We start from the raw sequence: 23,316 nt of genomic DNA, 5'->3' as shown, positions 1-23,316 counted from the left end.
CCCTGTTCCCAGCAGATATATGGAGTGACCATTCATTTCAGACAGACCCAGACTTACCCCCTGGCTGGAAGAAAATCAACGACATTGCGGGGATCTACTACTGGCACATACCAACAGGAACAACTCAATGGCAGCGTCCTGTGACCATCTCAACAGATCTCCAGGGCTCACGAAAAGGATCGCTTGGTTCCATTACTCCGTCTCCTACTCCAGAAACTGAGGTAACATACTGTGTCTTCTTGTGGGCTGCATACTGTAAAGAAAATTGAAATAACTTTTTAAACTTGCAGGTTCAACTGTTAGCTAAACTGAGCTTTAGAATATGGGGCCTGATAATATCCCAAAGTGTAGCTATTTGTTGGTAAGACATCGTAAGTATCTATTTTCTGTGTGCATTTTCTAATGGCTGTGCCTCATGAAACATCTTAAACTTTGGATGTGTAGGAGAAAATCAGACATATCTCAGATAAATTAAACAGCCAGTGCCTGATGAATGTGAAACTTGTTGCAGTTCTGTAGCTTGCTCGGAAGCATTGCTGCATTATATGGATACAGGATACATAAAATTTTTGCACATTATAGCAGTCTTTTGGCTGGACTCTTTGTTTGATCTTTCTTTTTGGTTCACTTGGTAGGAGTATCACGCAAAAGACATATGAGTCTTCATTTGAGACACTAGTTCCTTTACAGGGTAGTTTCTTTTGAATAAACATGAAGTATTCTCAAGTGTAAGTCTCTTACATTGTGCCAGTACAAAATATCTGCACAAGCAGATCACTGTGTTGCAGTCAGTCTTTAACTAGAAACAGAAAGAAATGCACTCTCTGTTCCACATGTGCTGAAAAAGCAGTATGTGATACCACCTTTTAAAATAATCCTTTCAGGCACAATCCAGAGGGTTGGTTTGTGTCATATAAGTAGAAAAATAAATTATCAAAAAGAAGAGTATGCTTCAAAAAAATGAAATAATTTGGTTTAATGTGCTGGGAAGACTTATATGGAATGAAATACTAATATAAAATCAAATTGTTTTGAAATGAATTCTTTTTCATACTAACTTTTCAGAAGAAGGTCCACAGTTTTATGAAATCAAGAGAAGCCTTTGTACTAGCTTTGAGTTTTGGATCAGGCAATCCTTAGGTTTTATTTATTTTTATTTTTTTAAACGTACTTAGTTATGACATTTCTTCTGTTCTTGATTTTGTTGATATATGCACCAAAATAACTTAAATGAAAGTTCAGAGGAGTTAAGGACATTCAAGTATGTATTGCCATCTCAACCCTAAAACTTTTATCCTGTATAGGCTTAAACATGTACATTCTTGTTCATTATTTTAGAAAGATTGCTCCCACATGTTCATAAATGCTACTCACAAGGTTTGCAAACTTGACCACAACCTTTCAGTTATGGTTTACTTCAGTGAAGCTCCCGTGGAATGTACTGTGCACCAAGCATGCTGGAAACTATTTCTGAGAGGGTTCGTGGAGAAAGAACAGCAATAGTTATCATTCAGGTAGAAAGCAAGAAAAAAAAATCCAGAAATGCTGAATGTAAAGTGCTGTACATGCTTCCAGTATAAATTCCTGTAATGTACATGTGAGGGATATAACTTCATTATTAAGTATTTTTCTTACTCTAAAATATGGAGAACAGGGCTTTGATTAGTAAGTTATAGATGTTTTTCATAAAACCCGAGAAATCAGTATGGTTGGAAAATTGCAGAGGGCAAATGCGTATATCCATTTCAACTGGTTTTCTGCGTCTGTTTAAAATGTCTTTACAATGAAAATTTCAGACATGCTGGAAATGTAGCAGATGTACTTTTAACCTTTCACAATTTTGTTTGCTTTAAATGAAGAATAGTTTGTGATTATAAATCACGATCACTAATTCTCAGCAGCATCTTGGAGAATACGAAATCTATGAACTATAACAACATAGATTTTAATATGGTGTAGGTGTATTAAATAAGACATTTCAGGGGTCATTCTAAAATGCCATGTATATGAGTATGTAGTAGGCTCATCTAGGTTTTGATACGGCAGTTGTAATTCAGCAAGGAATTTGGTCCAGCAACGATTTATGCATATACAGTTCTGTGGCAGCATTAAGACCATATACTGTAGTGTAAAAGATGATACAGAAAATAAGCAAGTTTCCAAAATTTGTATTAGTATGATATTATATGGTTATTTTAATTGTAGATACAGATGAAGGCATTTGTCTCTTGAAGGTTTCTGTATTCACTGATAAGCATCTTATATATCATTATTGAAACAATACTGATTTTTTGACTCAGTGGTTATTAAGATAGCATTGCAATACAATATCAGCAGAGTTACAGTAATGGAGTTCAAAATGAGAATGTGAATTGGGCTTGGGACTTTGTGCACTGCCAAATACTGAAACTGCTACAAAGAAGGGGAGTAGCTGGAGTTGCAATGAGAACTGTTAGGAAAAGTTTTGTGTTTCTTTATTAGGAGGGAACTGGAGGAAGAATCCTTCAGGATTCTGCTGGTTCTGAGCAGAACCCCAGTACAGAGCAGTAAGAGGGAAATAAGCCATGGTGTGGGGTTAAGAGATAGCGGTAGGTAATGAAATAATTTGTAATCTAGGTTTAACAGTGTCAGCTACCGTGAATCTTTGGTTTTTCATCTCTCCACGATCAATACTTGCCAGCACCTAATCACCTCACTTGCGGGTGATACTGGTTTCAGTCCCTGTTCACTGCACTGCAGCCTACCCCAAGTGCTCCCCTGTCCATCCCCATGAAGGGTTAACCTGAGTGTCTGTGATACCGTCAGTATGACACTTAACAAAAGATGTGGAATTTGATCTAGAATAGGGGCTCCCAAATGCTTTTATCCCAGCACTACCATTGGCAGCAGCAGCTGTGGTGGACAGCTTCCAGCTTCAAGTTGGACCACGTGTGAGCTGTGTACTGCTGGTTCCCTCATTGCTGATTGGAAGCCTATGCTCCGAGATAATCTGGTTTGGGAGGGCTGGTTTAGCTTGTTCCCACATTCTGGAATTTGTATTGCTTTCTTCTGAAAAGATTGGGGGATATATAGGTTTTAGGGAGATGAAAGAATATAATCTAGGATTGAAGACTGGCATGGGTAGCATTTCATATCTGTCCCAATAGGCTTCTGTGAGTCCATAAAAAATACTTTTATCACATTTGTCTGTGAAGCATCATGTGCTAGTCTTGAGATGAGTTTATTTGGGCTCTTTCAGCTTCTGAGTTTGTCAAATAAACATTTAGAAACACTTTCTTTTTTCAAGAGTAATGCCTTTTTACCCTTTGTCCTGTTTCCTCCTTTTTTTTTAAAAAAAAAAAATTATTTTGTGTCCCCGTCTCTTAAATAATGTGCTATAGAGAAGCTTTGCTTCATTTGGTAGAATGTGGCTCACAGCTGAGGGCAGTCAACAAAGAACAGATCAAGTCAGCCATTTTTATGTTGTAGCTTACTCTGGATATTTAGCATAAAGACAAGCAGTTACTTACTATTGTTGAAGAGAGAATCGGAAAATAATGGGTAGGGAGGAATGATGCTGTAATGCATACAAATGGCAAAAAGGGTTTTAAAAAGGAAAAAATGCGAAAATGTCTTACTTTTGCACAGGCTGCAAGGCAATTTTTCTTTTGCAAAATAATCAGTAAATTTCAATCCAAAGCAATTATGGGTTAAGCATTATGCGAAAATCCTGCAGATTTAACAAAAATGCTAATAAATGCTAAATATGAATAACCTAGAACATTCCTTCCCTTCTTCCCCCTCAAAAGCATGAAAATGTATTTTGGTTTTGCACAGCTGATTACATTTGACTTAGTTTTAGATGTCTCTTTTCTCCTGTATGTTGCCAAATGACTTCCTTTGTGAAGCCTCATCTTTTGTAACATTCTCGTCCAAATTTTAGAGATTTTGCTGCCTCTTTCCCATTTCTTGTGCAGAGAAAAAGCCGTAGAGTTTAATTTATAGTAAGCGGTTCTCTGAGATCATGGCAGAATTTGATAAATGGTAGTTGTGTCTTCTTATAGCCTGACTCATCCCAGGCCTGGATCACCTCTAGAAGCTCTTCTGTAGGTAACATAACCACAAGCAGCTACTAATTAAAGAGGAGGGGCTTAGTAAGAAAAGAATTAACAACTCATTTAATTTGAAGGCATGTTAGGGAAGAGTTACTCTTGGGAGTTGTCTCACAAATAATTCCTCCAGTGGGGGTGTACTGAGAACACTTCTGAGGTGAGAGGTCCACCTTGCGAATAAATGCATTGGGCCATATTAATAGGTACCACTTCATCTTGGGGCTGAGCTGGACAGCCTGGGGCCAGTAATTACAGGAATACTTGATTCAGTGAAGCTACAAAGAGGAGGTGGCTCTGGATCTCAGCAACCAAATCTCCTGTCTCATCTGGCTCTTGTTCAGGACTCTGGGATTTCTGTACTTGTGGGGAAGAGGAGAGAGGCAGCTCCAACATCAGCTGCTCCTCACAGGCTTTACAGAGGTCGATGAATCTCAGGTTGCTGTAGTGCTAAATGCACTGCTACTTGCTTCATTGTACCAGTGAACGCCTCTGAAAATTTTGGGAAACTTGAATGGAAAATGAGAGAGTGGGTGGTTCGTTTGTTTTGGGGTTTTTTTTGTTTGTTTTGTTCATTTTTTTAAAAAAGCTGCTAGACTTTACAAAACTACTTTTTCAGCAAGAAATCTCTCTGCACTCCTTACTAATCCTCCTTCCCTTCGCTGTCCTTTTCTTGTGCTTTCTTTTTAGAAATACTTGATTTTTGCCTTGTATGTATCTTATCCTTGTATATATCTTTGTGTTTCAGTATTTCTAGTTCCAGTAGTGTTAGGGTCTTTTAACAAAAGTGCCAATCAAACGGAAATCCTAATGTTTCCCCTTTATTGCTGTTTATCAAAGGCTGTAGCAGCTGTGGCCAACATTCATATTCAGATTCATTTTGCTTGCTTTTAAGATCATAGTTAAAGAGTAATTTCATTGTCTGTTCCTAATTTGTATTAACTTTCCTTGTTTCAATCATTTGTTTTGGTAAGTAACTGTTAGAGGCATGTCTTCTCTCCCCTTTCCTCCAAATGCCATGGTATAGTGGAGTAATTAGTTGAAGTTTGAGGTGATCTGTTCCCTAACCCATCCTGTAAATATCAATGCTAACAACAGTGTCTTGTGTTTTTTTTCTTTTTTTTTTTTTTTTTTTTTTTTTATCAATGTGCTTCTTCCTGTGTGAATAATTATGTGTCTAGAAACAGCCATGGAGTGATTTTGCTGTACTGAATGGGGGAAAGATTAATAGTGACATTTGGAAGGCAAGTATATTGTCAGATTTTAGAACCTTTAATAATATTACCCTTGTTTTTTGCATGGCAGTGGCTGTTTTTTTCTCCTTTTATTTTTCCATGAATGTCATTCATAACCTAGGCCAAAGTGAATGGGGGTACTCTAGGGATGTCTAGCTCACAAACATGCTGCCTTTTCTGATCTTTCCACTTGGAATGGATTCAGTCTAAACTAGCAGGGCAACTGCCATGATGTAATGAATAAGATGCCTGCACTGAATGAAATCCAGCTTGAGAATATATGCATGCCTCTTTTCAACTTCAGCCAGAAATACTATCGCTTCTTTGCAGGGAGGATTTAATTTCCCTTTGAAATAAGAAATAACATAGTGGTGTACTTAATACTATATTAATAGCACTTAATACTATACTAATAGCACTGCCTTTATCTCTAGGATCTACATGCAGCCACTGTGAACCCAGACCCAAGTCTGAAAGAGTTTGAAGGAGCAACGTTACGTTATGCCTCTTTGAAGCTCAGGTACAATGACTTCAGAAGCCTCAATGGAATAACCAGCTCCATTTTGTGCTATGCTGTTATTTTTATATGATTTTAAGATTGATTTTTGTCTTTTCTTTTTTTTTCTGTAACAGAAATGGTCCACAATCTGATGATGATGATTCTTGTAGCATCAACAGTGATCCAGAAGCCAAGGTCTGTAAGAAGCTCCACAGTGAGATAACAATCAAAAATTTGCCATTGTAAACATAACTTGAAGATGCAGAATGTCTCCTAAGTTTTGAAATTAACTGTACTCTTCCTCCTGGCACAATGTAGATTGACCATGCAAGACTAATTCCATCAAAGGAATTTGCACGTTTAAAGCTTCGTTCAATTTGGTCAGGAAAATGTGACTTATTTTAAAATCATGTAAGCCAAGAAATTGCATGTTAGGTCTCAAGATTCTACTGTCGAACTGTAATAACTGACCCCTTGCACAACTAAATGAGTTTTCTATCCTGGGTGAGAGAGGGCTCTGTTGTTTGTCATGGCTGGATAGCTTCCTGGGGCATTGAGTGACAGAATTTGCTCTTTATTCTCGAGTTTGTCCCTTTTTTAAGTACTCTTCCTTGTTTATGTGGCTACTTGAACCCTCAGCTAGTAACAAGGAAGTTACTTCTTAGAATAAGGAACTTTGTATTTTAGAACAGAGGATGCAACCTAGTTTGAGGATAAAATTCACAGAGAAAAATTAGACCATTATGTGAACAAGCACCATAATTAAATCAGAGCCTTTACTGTTGTAATCTAAGTTTTTTGAGGAGAAAGAAGCAGCAGAAGGTTTTGAATGCTTGTATATGTATCCCCAGATTTGTCTTCTTAATAGTTTTGCCTTGTGCTTGCATCCATTTTTAGGGATGTATGTGAATCTACATAATTGTAAATCCAAGTAGTTTAAGTGTTTTGGCTGTGCTGTACACCTGCAGTGACTGACAGGATCAGAAGCTACTTATATGCAGGGAGACAGTATGTAACAGAGTTAATAATTATAACAGCATTAATGATATATTTTAGGAGAGAAAACAGACTGATCAGGGTACTTAAACTTCTTTGTCATCTTGATTATTTGGCTTGTGATGTTTAAATCAGATGTGAATAAATGTGTTTTGCTTGGCAGGCTGGCAGTTAAAAAGCAAGGGTTTCAGCTGTGCTCGTTACAATGACAAGCACTAAATTCTGAGCACAGTAAATGGAGTTGGAGGAGTGATGAGTATTAGGTACCAGTCGTCAGAACCAGAAAGCTGTTCCTTTCATGATAAGCCTTACAGTATGGAAAGCATTGTAGGGAGACTGTATTTTGGTATGTCTGACTCTTTACCAGGTGATTTGCACTGGGTAGAATTAGGAACTCTTCCTGCATGGAGAACTGTGGCAGTATTTGTGTGGACAAATAACTTGTGTCATCACCTCCCTTCTCTCTGGCTTGCTGTTTAAACGTCAAAATTTATGCAACTATGCAATTTATGCAATTTACCCATCCAGTGTTTGTGAAATGGGTCAATGCCAAAAGCTTGTCCTCTTCTATCACAGCTGGTTTTGTTTCTCCTGTTTAGACAAAACCGTGCTGATGACGCTTAAACGGGTAATCAAAACTGAGCACCGAAACATTCACAGAAGTGACTGAGAGGAGCAAGACAAGAAATAGAGGAGAAAAGACACTTTTTTTGGCAGGTGTGGTCCTGCGGGTGAAGCTCAGCAACCCTGATGTTGCTTTGCAGCAGGAGAGGTGGTGGGCAGAGCTGTTCAGTGCATTTGCCTCTGCCCTGAGGACAGGACAAGCAGCTGCTACAGGGATGGGAAGTGGTCTGGAAACAGCAGGGAAAATCTCCACATGTGGAAAATGCTCTGGGATCTTTAATTCTCACATGGATGGGAAGGGGCTCTGGTAGGTGGATTCCTTGCTAGCCTATTTTACCCTAAATATTGCAAGACTGAAAGAAGTCTGATAGGATTTGAAACTGATGACCTGAGACTTGGAAAACCAGGTTTTTTAGCCCCTTAGGCTCTCCTCTGCCACATGACGTGCCTTAACTATATTTGATGGAAGCTTGCTTTTGCATGACAGCAAGCACAGATACTCTTTTTTTAGCATAAGAGAATGAAGCTTTTTTAAACTCATTAAACTTTCTATTGGAAGAATTTGTTAAAACGAAACTTGCTAGAGATATTTTGGAGATTTTAAACCTATTTAAACCTATTCATGACAGTGGCCAGTACATTTTGGGGGGAAAAAAAAAAAAATTTCCTCAATGACACTGAGTAGTGCTGTCTTTCAGCAAAGGGAACCATGCCACCTTGTGGACAGCTGAAGTAGTTGTCTTCCCCCAGAGTGTCAACTTCTGCAAAGATTGTAGCACTGCAAAAATGTCAGTTTTGGGAAAAGCGTGTCATATAATTAATGTAATTCTTGTAAGAAAAGTGATTTATACAGCAGCACAGTAAAGCGTTCAAAATTGTCAATAAACAACAAATGTTTCTCTATACATCATGTGCTTAAGATGCAGTTCAGAGCCTCATATTCTTGGCATCTTGGTGCAGGTTGTCTGCACAAGGCCATAAAAGAGAACGGGAAGGGGGAGAAAGGGGAGAATGATTACATCCAGCTTCTTGATTTTAGTAATTTATTTTGGTAGGAATTTCTTGAAGAGATGGCTCATTGCGCTTGACAGGGATCCTAAATTTGTATGTGAAACATGCACAACTGGAAATGAGTTTTGAATTGGTACTTCCCAGGAGACAGATCATAACCTTCCTGGTTAATTTATAGAGCAACCTACGCCTTCCTAATTGAGTTTCAAGGGAGGTAAAAAGATGCTTTTACCAATCTTGGACTGTAAATTCCTATGGGCTGTCTCTTTTTACATTGCTGTAAAATATGATGGCCATGTGTAAAAGTATAGAAAGATGCTAAGTTTTTTCCTTGCAGTCATGCAAAGAAACTGAACCTCCTGGGAAACCTGTCTCTGTCCCTAGGAATGGGATGAAAAATGGAAAGCTCGTGTGACTCACTTCCTCCAAAATCTTTTCAGAATTGGCCTGTTTGGCCTGACATTTGGGCTTGCCTTTATTCTCTCCTCTTCACTGTGGTTTTCTGGTAAGGCTTAATGTAGTCTTCTTGTGTTAAGCATGGATTTTTGAATTCCCTGTCTGCTTTAGCCTGCTCATCAGAGCCTCACTTTCCCGCCTCGCCATTTTAGAGTAGTTTCAGCTATATATTGATATCTAAGAATGGGAAGAATGTATTTATACCTGTGGAGGTACTAAGCAGTTGCTCCAAAAGTCGGTTTTCTACTTTGGAAACCAGTAAATGGTCAGGATCTCAAAGGAAGAGGAGGAGACTATTTCCAAGAGGGGTAGAGGTAGGACATGCTGATACCAGGTATTTAAATTTCATGATTTAGATATATTTAGATAGATATTTAGATATTTAGATATAGATATCAAAAAAAGTTCAATTAATTTAAATTAATGGACTCAATTCAATTAATTGAATCTGAGGAGTTTATTCCATCTTAAGTCTCCTTACAAAAAAAGATGAAATCTAAAAGAAAAATTAGGCGTCTTCAACAGTTTTTCTTCCAAAATAGTACTTCTGCTTGGTTTTGGAATAGGAATTTGTTTCTTTTAAAAACAGTCCTTGATTTTCATTCCCTAGGAAATAGGACCTGTTACAGCATAGAGGACTAGAAGAAATCTTGAACCCATTCCTTTACCCTTATAGGGAACCACAATATATAATCCCATGTATTAATTTCAATTTTCTTCTTAAACTTTTTTGGGTTTGCCAGTTTGAATGGTCTTACTGACAAACTGATTAAGTATTACCTTCCTTTGGTCAAAAACCTTTTAACCTAAACTTTTTGAGGCCATTTTTTATCCTCTTTTTCTATGTTTAGCCATCTTCTAATGAATTTATAGCAGGCAATGACATCTTTTCTTCAGATTAGTTTTATTAAAGTAAACAAGCCAAGTGCTTTTAATTGTTCATAATGAGGCTAGGAGGGTTACCATCTTCTTATGAGTCACTGTTTTCCTGGCTGTTGTAGCAGCTCTCTGTTTTCCATGGTTAATTTTTAACCATGGGCCATCAGATTTGTTACTTTGGGTGGAGGTTTTCCAGGGTCTTGTCAGGTGGCTTTAAAATGTCCATATTCTCTATTGGAAAGTTCTTGACACATAATTTCATTTACTTTTTCAGCTCCTTAATAGGTAATCATTTTAGTTGCAACTTAAGCCATCATTATAACTGGTGCTTATAAATTTATAAGAGTGAGCAGAAGAAAAGTTCTGGTCTCCATCTCAACAATTTGAATAGCGCCTTGGTCTGGAGGGAGAGGTTGGTTGTTTTGTTTTGTATTTCAAAGAATCTTATTGCCAGTAGCTGAAAGTTTCTTGTGAACAGCAGAACTTTGTATTTTGGAGATTGGCCTAAACAGTGTGTACATAGTTCTTTTAACACTAAGCTACTGCCAATAGAAAACTGTGTCTTTGCAGATACTGATTTTTGCATTGATGAGATAGTGTGTAAATTGTTTCACAAAACGCAGGAAAGCAGATTATGCTCAGTTCTCATGGATCTTCCTTAAATTATATTCTTCAGTACTTTAAGTCAAGAGAACAATGGCAGAAGAGTTAAGTAGCTTTAAAAAGAATTTGTTGCCTTTTAGTATTGGCTTATCTTAGGCTTCCAGAGGGAAGAATGACAATCTGGGAATAAAATCTTTAAAAAAACAAACAAGCAAAAACCCAACCTAAAATCAGAATAAACACTGTAGTGGAGTTTGGGGTTAGGGCTTTTTTCTTGTTTCTTTCAAAAACAAAAAGATGCCCTTGGTTTCTTCCCTCTCCCACCATCCATGTAGTCATTTTAACAGCTTTCAAAACACAGATCTTCAGTTTGAAAGATTCAGTGAATAATCAGAAGGAGGTCAGTCTTGACAATTACTGTAGTATAGCAAAAGTTTATCCATCTTTCCATCCTTGCAGCTTCTGGGTAGCCATGGTGAGTGATGGGGACAGCAGTTTCTAAACTGGTTGTTTGTTCCTGAATTTGGCAGTTTGCTATTAGCAGCATTAAGGCACCCTCCCAGCTATGGAGATGCTGCAGGTAAATGATGCAGGTGCTTGAAAACATTCTGCTTCGAAAGCAGTTTTAGAAATAGCAGACTGAAGCACTAAGATATATCTCCTCAACATTTTTTTTTAAATAATGTCTTTTTCATTTTGTACATTAGAACTTTTGCAGAGTGTGTTTGCTCATTCATTCTCTCTGTGATTGATACTTATTACCATTGACATCTACTGTGTCACTAGGTGATGTTATAAGTGATAATGTTGTGATGTGAGGTACATCATAATACAGATTTCCATCTAGGGGATGTTTGCTTCCACCTTGTTCCTAAATGGAATCTTGTTTAGTTGAATATGAAGATTAGTGCAGGGCAGAGGAAGATGTAGTGTTTTCCCAAATCTAAGCAATTTACTTTTTTAATGGTGTACAGAGTTACAATATGTTTAATTGTTGCAATATATGTATAATATAAATATCTGGGATAATGTACTTTAATTTCTTGAGCCCTTCAATATTTATAATTAGATCCTGCACAATGTTACATATCACTCCTAGAAATCCCACATATCTCTGGGATCTAATTAGATGCAAACCCATCATGCAGGATCAGGACATGGGTGACTGAAGAGCAGGAGAGATGTAGAGGGAGAGATTTTACTTGTAACTTTCCTTAGAAAAATGTATCACAAAGCCATTCCTCCTGTGAAAGAGAACAGAAACTGCTTTAGAATTTACCATTAATTTCCATGTTTGTAATGCAATAATTATGTCTTGAATTTGGGGGCGTTATCCATATTTGCTTTATTAAGATATACTGTACAAAAGGCTTGCATTGGGCTGCTGGATTTCTACAGGATTGGGAAAAGAGAAGATAAAATATAGGAATGCTTTTGTTTCAGATCAAATCAGAATATCTTCTTGGCCTGTAAAATTCCAGTATTGACAGCGACTTTGTCTGCTGCAGGTCTGTTGACCAGGAATTGTTGGAGTAGTAAGCACATAGATAGGAATTACATTAAGGAGGATAAATAATGCAGATGGGGAGCTGTGTGGGTCACACTTTTCCCTTGAAGCAGTTACTACCTTGCAAGTGCCATGAGTGGCCAGGTTGCATGGGCAGTTTAGGTGCACACCAGTAACCGCTCTCGCTGTGGGGAGGTAGCTTCCCGGGCTGCCAGCTGGGTGAGGTGGCACTGGACCCAGCGTGTCTTGCCTACGAAATCACAACCATGGGGCACCGAATGTGCTCCTGTGGCCTTCCAGTAACTGGAAACCATTAACCATTTCCAAAGTGAAACAGTGCTGTTAAAATTGTAACTACTTTACCAGGAAGTGCTGGCCATGTTTGAGAAAACATGAATATATCTGATTTTTAATTTTAACAATGCTGTTTTGCCCGGTGGTGGCTGTTTAAGAAGAGTTTTCTGTAACTTCACTAGGTCAGAGTGCCAGTGTCATCTTCAGTACCATTTCACAGTGCAGTTTTTCTTGGCTGGGGGTCTGTGTGCAGCATCTTGCTGTATACAACCATTTAACAAACCATGGTTGTTGAGCAGAGCACAAGAAAAACCTAGTTGCTGCTCTAAGAACAGTTTTTTTTTTTTTTCTTGGAAGAATTTGCACTTCCTAATATTTTAATGTTTCTTAATTGTTTTTAATCAGTTTATTCACTGTTTTATGGTGCAGCACCGTAAACTCTTTCTGGGCCAGCAGTACTTTTTGTATGATTGATGAAGGGGCCCTCGGGAGCGAACAGAAACTGGGGGAAGAAGCAGTCTCCATGATATTCATGTCCCACAGGCAAAAATCTCCTGTTGCTACTCTGCAGACTGATGGGTTCAGTGCGCAGACAGCTCCCAGTTTAGCTCAGCCTCTGCTGGTATTGCTGGCAGAGCTCCACATCAGCTCACCGGCATCTTTGCTAATACACTGCAGAGGTAATCGCAGCTTGCAGCGCTTCACACTCCCCACCGGAGACCAACCATTTCGCCTCTAAAACAATATATAGCCTCCGTCAGCTCCAGCTTTAGAATGGCTTGTTGATCATGAACTGCCTCTTGAATGTCTGTTCATCATCTTGCTACTACAGAATGATCAGATGATATTTTCGTATTTCTCTTCAATTATTTACATTAGCTTGCCAGTTTAGGGCAGCTCAGGGAAATAGCCTGGTTTAGTCTGCAGTGTCATGAAGTTTACCATTTCATTGCATAGATTTTTAATGAAAAAAGCACAGAGTGTGTATTTGTGTGTGTGTGTATATATATATAAAAAATACATATTTTATGTATGTTATGTATGTGTTATATATTGTATATATGCAGTTTGAAAACAGCATGGTACAAGCTTGGTGGGTTATTTGTCCATTGTGGACCCGCTGATAGGTACATTTATGGAGGAAGTTAATTTAAAAATTAATTAAAATGGAACATTGTGTTGAATGACAGAGCAATATTTAGATAGCTCTAGCCAGCATGTATATTTATTTTGGTATTGGTTCTAGCTTTAAATTTCACTTTAAAAATAAAGTCGTCTTTGCCATGCAGTTTCCTGCATTTCATCAAAGAGAAAAGGGAGTGGGAGGTAATATTTATCTCTTAAGAGATTTAAAAACATGAGAGATGCAGTATATCATAATGCCATGTTGCTCCTACGCGGGTATGCGTTATTCCATATGTTTGAAGATGATTGTTGCGCGGTGCTGCAGGGAGGCAGCATGACAGTAAGTGGGACCTCAAATGTGGGAGGCCCACCAGGCCTCAGGATTTCTGAACTCTGGATTCATGTTTATCTGAGTCTTTTTCAAAGAGTGGGAATCAATCAACAGTGATTTAACTTCATTGACATTGGATCCTGTTGTAAACATAATTTCTGCAGAAAACAAATTACTCTTAACAATGTTGCTTCTAAAGAGAGATGAAATTCTGAGTCTAGTGAAGATGGAGGGTTCTTCTCCATTGATTCAGTAAGGTCGAGAGTTCACCTAAAGGTTATTGCTTTTTAAGATGGATGTCAGGCATGTTACCTTTGAAATTATGCACCAAGTACTAAATAAAGTGCTGCACAAGAGCCCTCATCAGAAAAAATACAACATTTAAGGTTAAAGTTAACAAGTGCAGAGCATTAATTTTTAAGAAATGAATGCACACATTCTTTCATGCCCTGTAAGCTCCTCCAGGGATTGTCTTTACTGACAAAGCATATGTATGTTTGTTGGAGTCATTTTTGTGTGTTGCAAAATAATGAAACAGGCTTGAGTTATCCTAACAGTTCAGTTATTCTGCAAGATAGACCATAATTTGAGCATCATTACAACTATCATCTTTTATTAGTTTCTGGTGAAAAATATGACTGCCTTTTCTTCACTAAGGAAGCATGGTTTTTATTTCACTCTATTAAAATGAAACGCAAAACACACTTAGCTCAAAGCAAAGTCCCTTTAGGATGTGAAGTCAGGGTATCTGCAAAGCATCTAAAGTCAAAGTCTATTCTTTACTGAGAAGACTGGAGAAAAGAATAAGGTGACTTTAATTTCTTCTTCAGAACTACATATAGCAAAAGGGTATTAGTAGAGAATAATAGCGTTCATTCCAGTTTTTCTCAACTGACTAGATTTTTTACTTGATTCAGAAATACAGTAATGAATAAGAAATTTGGATCCAAAAAATTTTGAACCAGCACAATGGTCCTGCAACATTTTCTTGTCTTGACAGAGCAGATTTGATCTCTGGCTATGAGCCATCAGGAAGCACTGAGACAGAAGTATTAAGCTCAAAACAAGAGAGGGACTTCTGTCATCCTATGTGTTGGAGTCTGCGAATCTGGAAAAAATGAGACTGTAGTGTCCAGGAGAATGAGTAAGGGACTGAAAGAGCAGAAAGTTCAATATTGACCTGCTCTAGAGAAGTAATTTATTATAAAGTTTTTTTTACAGTATTTGTAAAGCCCTCATATTTTATTCCACAGAAGTTTAGTTTATAATAATCTGCTTGAAATAGCAATTATTAGTGGATTTCTGAATTCTGTTGTGACCTGAATGTCTGTATGATTATTTTTGTATTACATGCACATTTTCAGCAATTCAAGTAATACAACATGAACTGCAACAGAAAGCTGGAAATGTTGAAAAATCTTAGTATGTTTCTGATTCTGCATTTTGAATTTTTTGTAATTAAGAATTTTTATGTGAAAACTGTCAGTATTTCTCTGAGAAAATATGCATGCATTGCAGTCTATTCATGTCAGTTAAATGATAGTGCTTGTTCATTATTTGCATAAGATGTCTTTATTCTTTTGTTACTCAGTTTAGCTTTGATCATCTCCAATATTTTCATATGGAATCAGTGCAAGCTTTCTTGATGTGTAGCAGGCAAATATACTGGAACATACTTCTTTCTTGGAATAGAGTGGCTATATTTTATGATACTTGATCTTCCAAAGCATAAAATAATATGATAGTTTGATTTATTTTAAAACTATTAAAGAAAATGTAAGTGGAATTTCTAAGATTGTGTTGGCTGCATAAGAAATGGTTAATGATGTGACCTACATGTTGTGTCTCAGGCACAAGCCTGCTCAGTGGTCTGTGATAAAAGGCCTTATTAAATACTGTAACGATTTATGTATGTCTGCAGAAAGATATAACCTTTAAAAAGGAAAAACATAAAGGGAAACAAAGGGAAACTCTCAAAACCAAGTCCTGTAGGCTCAGAAGTAGAGAAGAAATTAGTAGCACAGATTTAAATCATCAAGGCAAACATATTTTAATGTAGATGTTCATAGTAGCTACCAACAGCTGTGTGATCTGAAAAACAATGCCCATGGTTTTATAATGTACATTAGTTTGTTGTTCTCAAACTGATTTTCTAATCCATTTTCTCTTTGTAACGGGATCTTTTCTACCCATGCCCTTATGATCCATGCAGTTTCCACTGCTACTCTGCCATCAGTTGTGTAATTGATCTCTTGTCCACTGTCTGGTAGGGGATTGTATTTGCTTTGGTTTCCTTGATTATTTTATTTTATGTTTTTTTTAAAGGTACATTACTTAGCACTACATGAGCCAACAGCTAGAGTTGTGGCATTTGCTTACGTGCAGAGATTTGTCATGGTTCTGCATTCCTGTCAAAGCTCCTTCTGGAATTCCTCTTGGAAAAGCTGCTGCAGAGCAGAACCCTACCCTGTGGTGAAGGATTTGCGATGCCAAAGAGAAGTGTGTTCCATGGTTCGTTTACTCCTTCAAACCTAAAACACCCCAGCTTTAGGTGATATTTAGATCAGAACTGCACTGTGAGGGAGGTTTACAGCTTTTTACAGTTTGGATTACATCATTTATGAGTTTGGTTCTTTGGCTACAGATCATTAACCCTGAAACATTAATTTGATTTGCAACCATGCAAACACGTGTTCCCCAGAACTGTAAAACTGAGTGGTGATACCTGCGTTTTCATTTTTGTTCACCTGTCTTTTCATGGGGCAGTGTGTGATAAGGTGGCCTTTTTTCCTCTGTGTACTTTCTTTGCACAATGTCCTGTGTAGCCTAGCAGGAAATGTGAAGTCTTCAGTCAAGATGAGAAGACAAGATCATTGACATACCATGGTTTATATGATATTTTTTCATTCACTTCTCTCAGACATGCAGTGTTCGTGGTAGTATCTTAGATCTTCCCAATCCCAAACATCAGTGATCCAAAGACAGTATACAATTCCTAAATCTTTTTTGTCCTGCTGTATTTATCAACTTTCTTTGTTTTTCTTCAAACCTGTTTTTCATTGCTATCTGTTGGAAAGAGTCTGGGAACAAGAAGATAGGAAAATCATGTTTCACTTATCTTTATTCAGATATGGTTATTTAAATCATCCTTTTTAGAGTTTTGATTTTAAGATAAAGCAGAGGGTCTGATCAGGCAGAGAAAACTGATTTTGTTTTGAGGAAAGATTTTATTTTGTAAGTTAATACTGATACAAGGGTTATTTGTTTATTCTCGTAACAGAGAAAAGAAATTAGGTATACTACTGTAAGCCAAAAGCTGGCATCTGGATTACTTTGAAATTATGATGGGCCAATAATTATGATTTGCCAGTAACTATCTGTGACCCTCTAGCAGAGGTACTTAACCAAATGGCGTTACCAGGAATGTCTATTTTATTAAGCTCATAGACTGTTAGTCAAGCTGCACTCTGTTTTTCAGCTTGGCTTTTTTTGGCTCTAGATGTTAGTTCCAGGAGAAAAGAGGTGCATTAGCAGAGCCTCCTCAGATCAAAGGAAGCACTTTATCTCTTAACTAGTGAGTATCATTGGTGGGAGCCAGGGAACCATGATGCTGTATCAGCATGCTAGAGAACTAAGCAACTCTGCTGTCATGGTTAACTCAGCTAGCCCTGGTTTAAGAATTAGGTCATACCTGATTGGAGACACTAGGTGGTTTGTTTCTGTTGGTTTTTTGTGCTCTCTTGCTTTAAAGAGAACCTCTGAGTCAAATAATTAAGGGGGGGAAAACCCACTAACAATAAAACATGAAGTGGATCTTTTATGATAAGGTTGCTGGCGATGTGCAGAGTGAGAGGGGGATGCAGGCATGCGTGTGCACACTTCCACCATTGTCCCACCCTATAGGTGTGTGTATATATACTTATACTGTGGTATGTATAACATGTTACTCTGAGTCCTCATATTTTCTAGTGCTGAAATCTGCATGAAGGTCTGCCATCACTTCTGAATCATGCCAGCACATGTATTCAGTTAACCAAGAAGTAGAAAGGTTTTGGTCTTTACATGTATTTTGATCATAAGAATGTTTCTTGGACCTTGAATTCTTGAATGTTCTCAGGTACCTGAGTTGCCTTGTGAGTCAGGTGTTGAGTCTTTCTAGGTTTTATTGACAGTTTTTTTGTTTGCAGCAAGTCTTTGGGAAATCAGTTTGTTTTGATGGAGCTGTTCCAGAGCATTTTATTTGGGTTATGGTAAGGGCTTCTTATAAAACACACAAACAAAAACTTGCCAGGTTCCAGAATCCAACAGGGCTTCTCATGTCTACCTAGCTTGGAAGCACTGAGAGGGGATGGAAGTGGGGAAGGAAGCCAAACCCTTCACACAAAGGGGAATCTGTGGGATGGTCAAGAGCGTCTCATTCAGCTCGCTCTACTGTCATGACAGTGGGCAGGAAATATAGTGGATCCCACCACTGGAGAATTTTAAGCATAGAATAAAAATGGCCAGGAAAAAAATACCAGAACAGTTTACTGTCTTTACTAATAGGATGTTTACCTGCTCTTAACTTTAACTGATTGTCTTTCACCAGTTTTTTGCCTTACAGTATACTCTGTTCAGTGCAAGGACTATATTTATCTTTGTGTTTGGAAATCAGCTACCAAATTGCAGAAGTGGTTGAGATATGAATAGTAATGAGTAAACAGTATGCTTATTGTATATATTTAGTTTTTCACCTCTCAAGATGATTTAGAAAATGTTTCTCTGCTAGTATTCTGTTACTCAATTTAATATTGAAATAATTGTAAAAAAACCCCTTTCTTCTGGCACAGTAAAAATCTGTATTTTAAAAGCTTGCAAAGATAAATATTTAATACCCCAATGGGCATTGCAGCACTTTCAGCAAAATTCATGAGCATCTCGTGCCAAAACCAATTCTGCAATCTTGAGATTAGATGACCTTAATAATTGCTAAAAAATGGATATTTTAATATCTTGTGTAGCCTTGAAGTGAAGAGCACCCGTGAGTGGTGACCCCTCCTTTGTTTCCTCTTTCACCTTCTCCCTCATCTCCCTTTAAAATCTGAAAGACAGCACTTTTGTGGATTTCCAGCAGAGCCGGGTCAGGAAGCAGCAGTGTAGGAGAATTTGCATATTGGTTTCCTTGTTTGTAAAGCAAAAAAAAAAAAAAATCTGGAGGCATGCAAGGCTTTAATTTTTTTACCCATGCTCCCTAAAGGCTTACACACAATTTGCAGAGTGTATTTGTTGTCTAATGCCTTACATGAGATGCATTGTTAGTGGCTTTTGGAGTAGGTACCAGAGCTACAAGAGACAGGCTCTTAGGCTGGGTTTTCTGCTTGGCGAAGTAGTCTGGATGAGTGCGTTATGCAAGCTGAAAGAAGGCTAAAGGAGGAGAGAAGTTTTAAAAGGAAGGAGGGAGAAACTCATTAATCTTTTTACCCACTGGTGAATTTTGTTCCTCCCTTAGTTTGCCAAATTTGACATATTATGGATATTTAAAATACCTTAGTGTTTTGGGGTCTTTTTCTGAGGGCAGTGGTTCCCAATGGCACACCAGTGATGGTGGTGAACTTGATCTACTCACTGACTTCACAGCAGTCTTTAGAAGGTGGGAAATGAATACTCAGTGTCAGCTTTTGAACTCTGAAGCTGATTTATTTACTGCATCTCAAGAAGAAGAATTAATTGGTAACTCCAGTGTGGACCTGCTCTTGCTGCTCCTGGGCTGTGTGCCCGTGTGGGCAGGGTCCCACTGAAGGCAGCGGGGCTCCCAGCAGTCACCAGTGCCAGCTTCCTTCGAGCAGCTCCCAGAATCATTGCCTACCTTCCTGAGACCTGCAGGATGCTGCTGACAGCAAAGAAACCTCTGTGGCATAAGGCGGCAGTGCTGGACAATGAGTGTTGGTCTTTGCAAGGTCAAAATTGCGCTGACTACCTAACAGGGCCTGGATTGACTGAAACAATTGCAAGTCAGTTTGCCAGAACTGTGTAGCATTTCAGAACAGGATAACATTTCAGAAGAAACATATGGTACCCTGCTTGCTTCAGTGTTACTCAAGGACTGAGTACTTTGACATAATCAACATCAATACTTGATCCGTCTTGGCAAGGGGAGGCTTGGGGTGAAAGAGATGTTATATGATGGCAGATTTTCAGTTAATAATTGTAAATTGTCTCACTTCTACTTTTGGAATTTGTGCCTGCCAAATCCTGCACCTGCATAGGATGCATCATGGCTATCGAGGAGGATTTGGGTGTGAGAACTGAGTGCAACTTCATATCAGTGCTGGTGCACTATCTAATCACTGACTCAAGCAAAGAGTCACAGGGAAGCCAAGCTCAGAAATAGGGCGGGATTTGATCTGGCAGCATTCAGTGGTGGTGTTGCCGTATTAAACACCTAGAAGAGAGCAGGAATTTGGTATGGGATCATTCAGAAACTATTATTGCTGAACCTTTAGGGACAATCATAAATGCTTGGTGTGCCTGTTAACAAGGTACACCAGTAAGTCTGTTGTGCGTCCTTCTCTGGCAGTGCGTTGCAGTTTGAGAGTGAGATACCCATGATGTTCTCTGGAGGAAATCTTGGTCTCATAGACAAAATCCCGTTGACTTAGTGTGAGGTCTGTATTTCACCCTAAAGCTTGAGAGCAAATGTGTGAGTTTTTTTCAGAATTAAAGCTTTTTATTCTCTACCCTAGTAAATGTAGGGTAGAGATGTTGCCATTCAATTTCTCCCATTTTGTTTTGTTTGCAAAAAGCACCATATGTGCAAAGTAATGTCGGCTTGGCTTGTTCTGCCAACTGAGTGCTCTGGTTGGCTAAACATCCTTCTGCTAAAAAACTGTATAATTAGATTGTTTTATTTTAAAGGTCATTTTCAACTTCTTCTGGAAAAAGCCTGTTTTCCTCTTATGATAGCTTATCTCTTTGTTAGTGCTTTGAATTTGTTATTGTTTGCTATCTTAGTTAAAGTTACTGTAGAAATGATTGCTGTAATCCACCACAAAAGGAATTTGACAGATGGACCACTTGGTAGATAAGGAATTGGCTGGATGGTCACAATCAAAATGTTGTGGTCAACACCTCGACGTCCAAGTGGAGAGCAGCGACAAGTGGCGTTCCTTGGGGGTCGGTATTGGGACTGGCACTGTTCAACATCTTTGTTGGCAACATGGACAGTGGGATTGAGTGCACCCTCAGCAAGTTTGCCGATGACACCAAGCTGTGTGGTGCAGTTGACATGTTGGAGGGAAGAGATGTCATCCAGAGGGACCTGGACAGGCCTGAGAGGTGGGCCTGTGCAAACCTCATGAAGTTCCATAAGGCCAAGTGCAAGGTCCTGCCCATGGTTTCAGTGCAATCCCAAGCACAAATACAGGCTGGGCAATGAGAAGATTGAGAGCAGCCCTGAGGAGAAGGACTTGGGGGTATTGATGGATGGAAGACTGACCATGAGCCAGCAATGTGCACTCACAGCCCAGAAAGCTAACTGTATCCTGGGCTGCATCAAGAGAAGTGTGACCAGCAGGTCATGGGAGGTGATTCTCCCACTCTACTCCGCCCTCACAAGAGCCCACCTGCAGTACTGTGTCCAGCTCTGGGGCCCCCAGCATAAGAAGGACATTGACATGTTAGAGCAAGCCCAGAGGAGGCCATGAAGATGATTGGGAGCTGGAGCACCTCCCTTATGAGGACAGACTGAGAGAGTTGGGGTTGTTCAGCCTGGAGAAGAGAAGGCTCCAGGGAGACCTTATAGTGGCCTTCCAGTACCTAAAGGGGGCCTACAGGAAAGATGGGGAGGGACTCTTGATCAGGGAGTGTAGTAATAGGATGAGGGGTAATGGTTTTAAACTGAAAGAGGGTAGATTTAGATTGGGTATAAGGAAGAAATTCTTTACTGTGAGGGTGGTGAGACACTGGAACAGGTTGCCCCGAGAAGTTGTGGCTGCCCCCTCCCTGGAAGTGTTCAAGGCCAGGTTGGACGGGGCTTTGAGCAACCTGGTCTAGTGGAAGGGGGGTTGGAACTAGATGATCTTTAAGGTGCCTTCCAACCCAAACCGTTCTATGATTCTGTGATTTCTGATTAAGAGCCAGGCACTGAGATAAACCATGAGTGTGAATCTCACAACAGATATAATCCAATAATATCTTCTTTTTTTTCAGTTTGAACTCTAGATAGTAGCTAAAATTTCAATTCTACTGTATCTATAGTTGTGCTTTTTCCTTTATTTTTCTGTGTTTGTGTGTGTCCTACTATTTGTACTGCTCCCTCGTTTCCTCCTTTATATTAACAAAAGCTTTTTATTGTAAAGCATTACTGTTACCTCCACAGATACCTTTCCCGGCAAGTCATGTATTCTTTTTTGTTCTTTTGAATATTTTTACTTTGCCATTCTCAAATTATATTTAAATTTACATATCTTTGAGCTTAAGCTCATCTACAAGATCTTGATTTTATTCCCCTTCTAGCCAGGGATCTTTAACCCTAACTGAGTAATTTCTGTTTCATGGCAAGATTTCCATAGCTGGATACAGCAGCATGTTGTGTGCTCTGATACATGTTCAGGTATTTTCTGGTTTCTTTTCAGTGCTTTGCTGTGCGATCTCTGGGCTGGGTAGAAATGGCAGAAGAAGATCTTGCTCCTGGAAAAAGCAGTGTTGCTGTGAACAATTGCATCAGACAACTCTCTTACTGTAAAAACGACATCAGAGACACTGTTGGCATTTGGGGAGAGGTAAGAACAGGGTGAACTTCTCCTCCTCTTGGAACATACCTCTCATGTCGTAAAACATCTTGAGAGAACAACTCTGTAGGCAAATATGTCCATTCTGTGTTTGGGATTTCCCTATCCCAGCTGGCACTGCCAAAAAATAGAAAAGGGTTCAAGGAAAGTGTTGATGGTTTTGTTCCAAACTTTTCAAGACAGCAGGTGCCACAAAGACCTCATCTTCATGTTTATACCTGTGCTAGTACACACCTGTGCAACAGTGTTGGGACAAACTGTTGACATCAGTGGAAGTCTTTCTCCTGACCAGAGGTTTGAGAGTGGTGCTTTGAAACAGCATTTTCACACGTTTCCCAGTGACAAAAGGGCTTCAAGGAAATCCAGACTGGTGTGACCCGTGCTTCTAAAATATATGAGAAGATTGAGGCTGATGGACAGATGGCTTATTTTAAGATGATTATTTTATCAGTGTTTCAGAAGGAAATTAATTTTGTCTGTTGGTTCCACTCCAATAACTCTTGAATCTGTTCACCAGTATCATCCAATTTTGAAGGATGCCAAATTCCCACACAGTGAGGGAAAAACAGAGCCCAGCTCTGCGCTTTCTTGGTTTGGTGGTGGATTCACCTTCACCAGCTGAACTGTGCAAGCTCTGTGCTTCTTTCTGAATTGGCAGCAAAGACAGGATAACACTGCAGGAACACAGGGAGAAACAGGAAGAAAGCTAGAGGTATTGTGGTATGGAAAAGAGCTGGGGAATGGAAAAGGTATGCTGGGGACAGATGATGAGTGGAAGGTGTGGAGGGTTCAGTAAGTGAAACAAGAAGAAAGGAAAAGCTGGGGTTATAGTGGTGGGACATACAGAGGACAAAGGACACAAATCCATAGAAAAACATCTTTGTTATTTGATTGATCATG

At 38.9% G+C, this 23,316-nt stretch overlaps 1 protein-coding gene across 12 annotated transcripts in view; it reads left to right on the top strand.

Annotated features, from left to right (window-relative positions):
- APBB2 (amyloid beta precursor protein binding family B member 2) overlaps positions 1–23,316 on the top strand; it is a 209,426-nt gene that overhangs the window by 137,893 nt on the left and 48,217 nt on the right. For 5 of the 12 annotated variants that reach the window (XM_074822394.1, XM_074822401.1, XM_074822396.1 and 2 more), the window contains 5 exons: positions 13–221; positions 5,270–5,332; positions 5,758–5,843; positions 5,957–6,017; positions 22,261–22,407. In XM_074822394.1, the coding sequence (XP_074678495.1) occupies positions 13–221; positions 5,270–5,332; positions 5,758–5,843; positions 5,957–6,017; positions 22,261–22,407 (566 nt within the window). The remainder of the gene's footprint in view (positions 1–12; positions 222–5,269; positions 5,333–5,757; positions 5,844–5,956; positions 6,018–22,260; positions 22,408–23,316) is intronic. The other 7 variants (XM_074822400.1, XM_074822404.1, XM_074822403.1 and 4 more) reach the window with 3 other exon arrangements.

This window comes from Strix aluco, chromosome 4 (genome assembly GCF_031877795.1).
Source record: "Strix aluco isolate bStrAlu1 chromosome 4, bStrAlu1.hap1, whole genome shotgun sequence".
In the NCBI taxonomy this organism is placed as follows: domain Eukaryota; kingdom Metazoa; phylum Chordata; class Aves; order Strigiformes; family Strigidae; genus Strix; species Strix aluco.
Note: the sequence above shows the minus strand (reverse complement) of the source record. Positions and strands in the feature narration are given on the sequence as shown.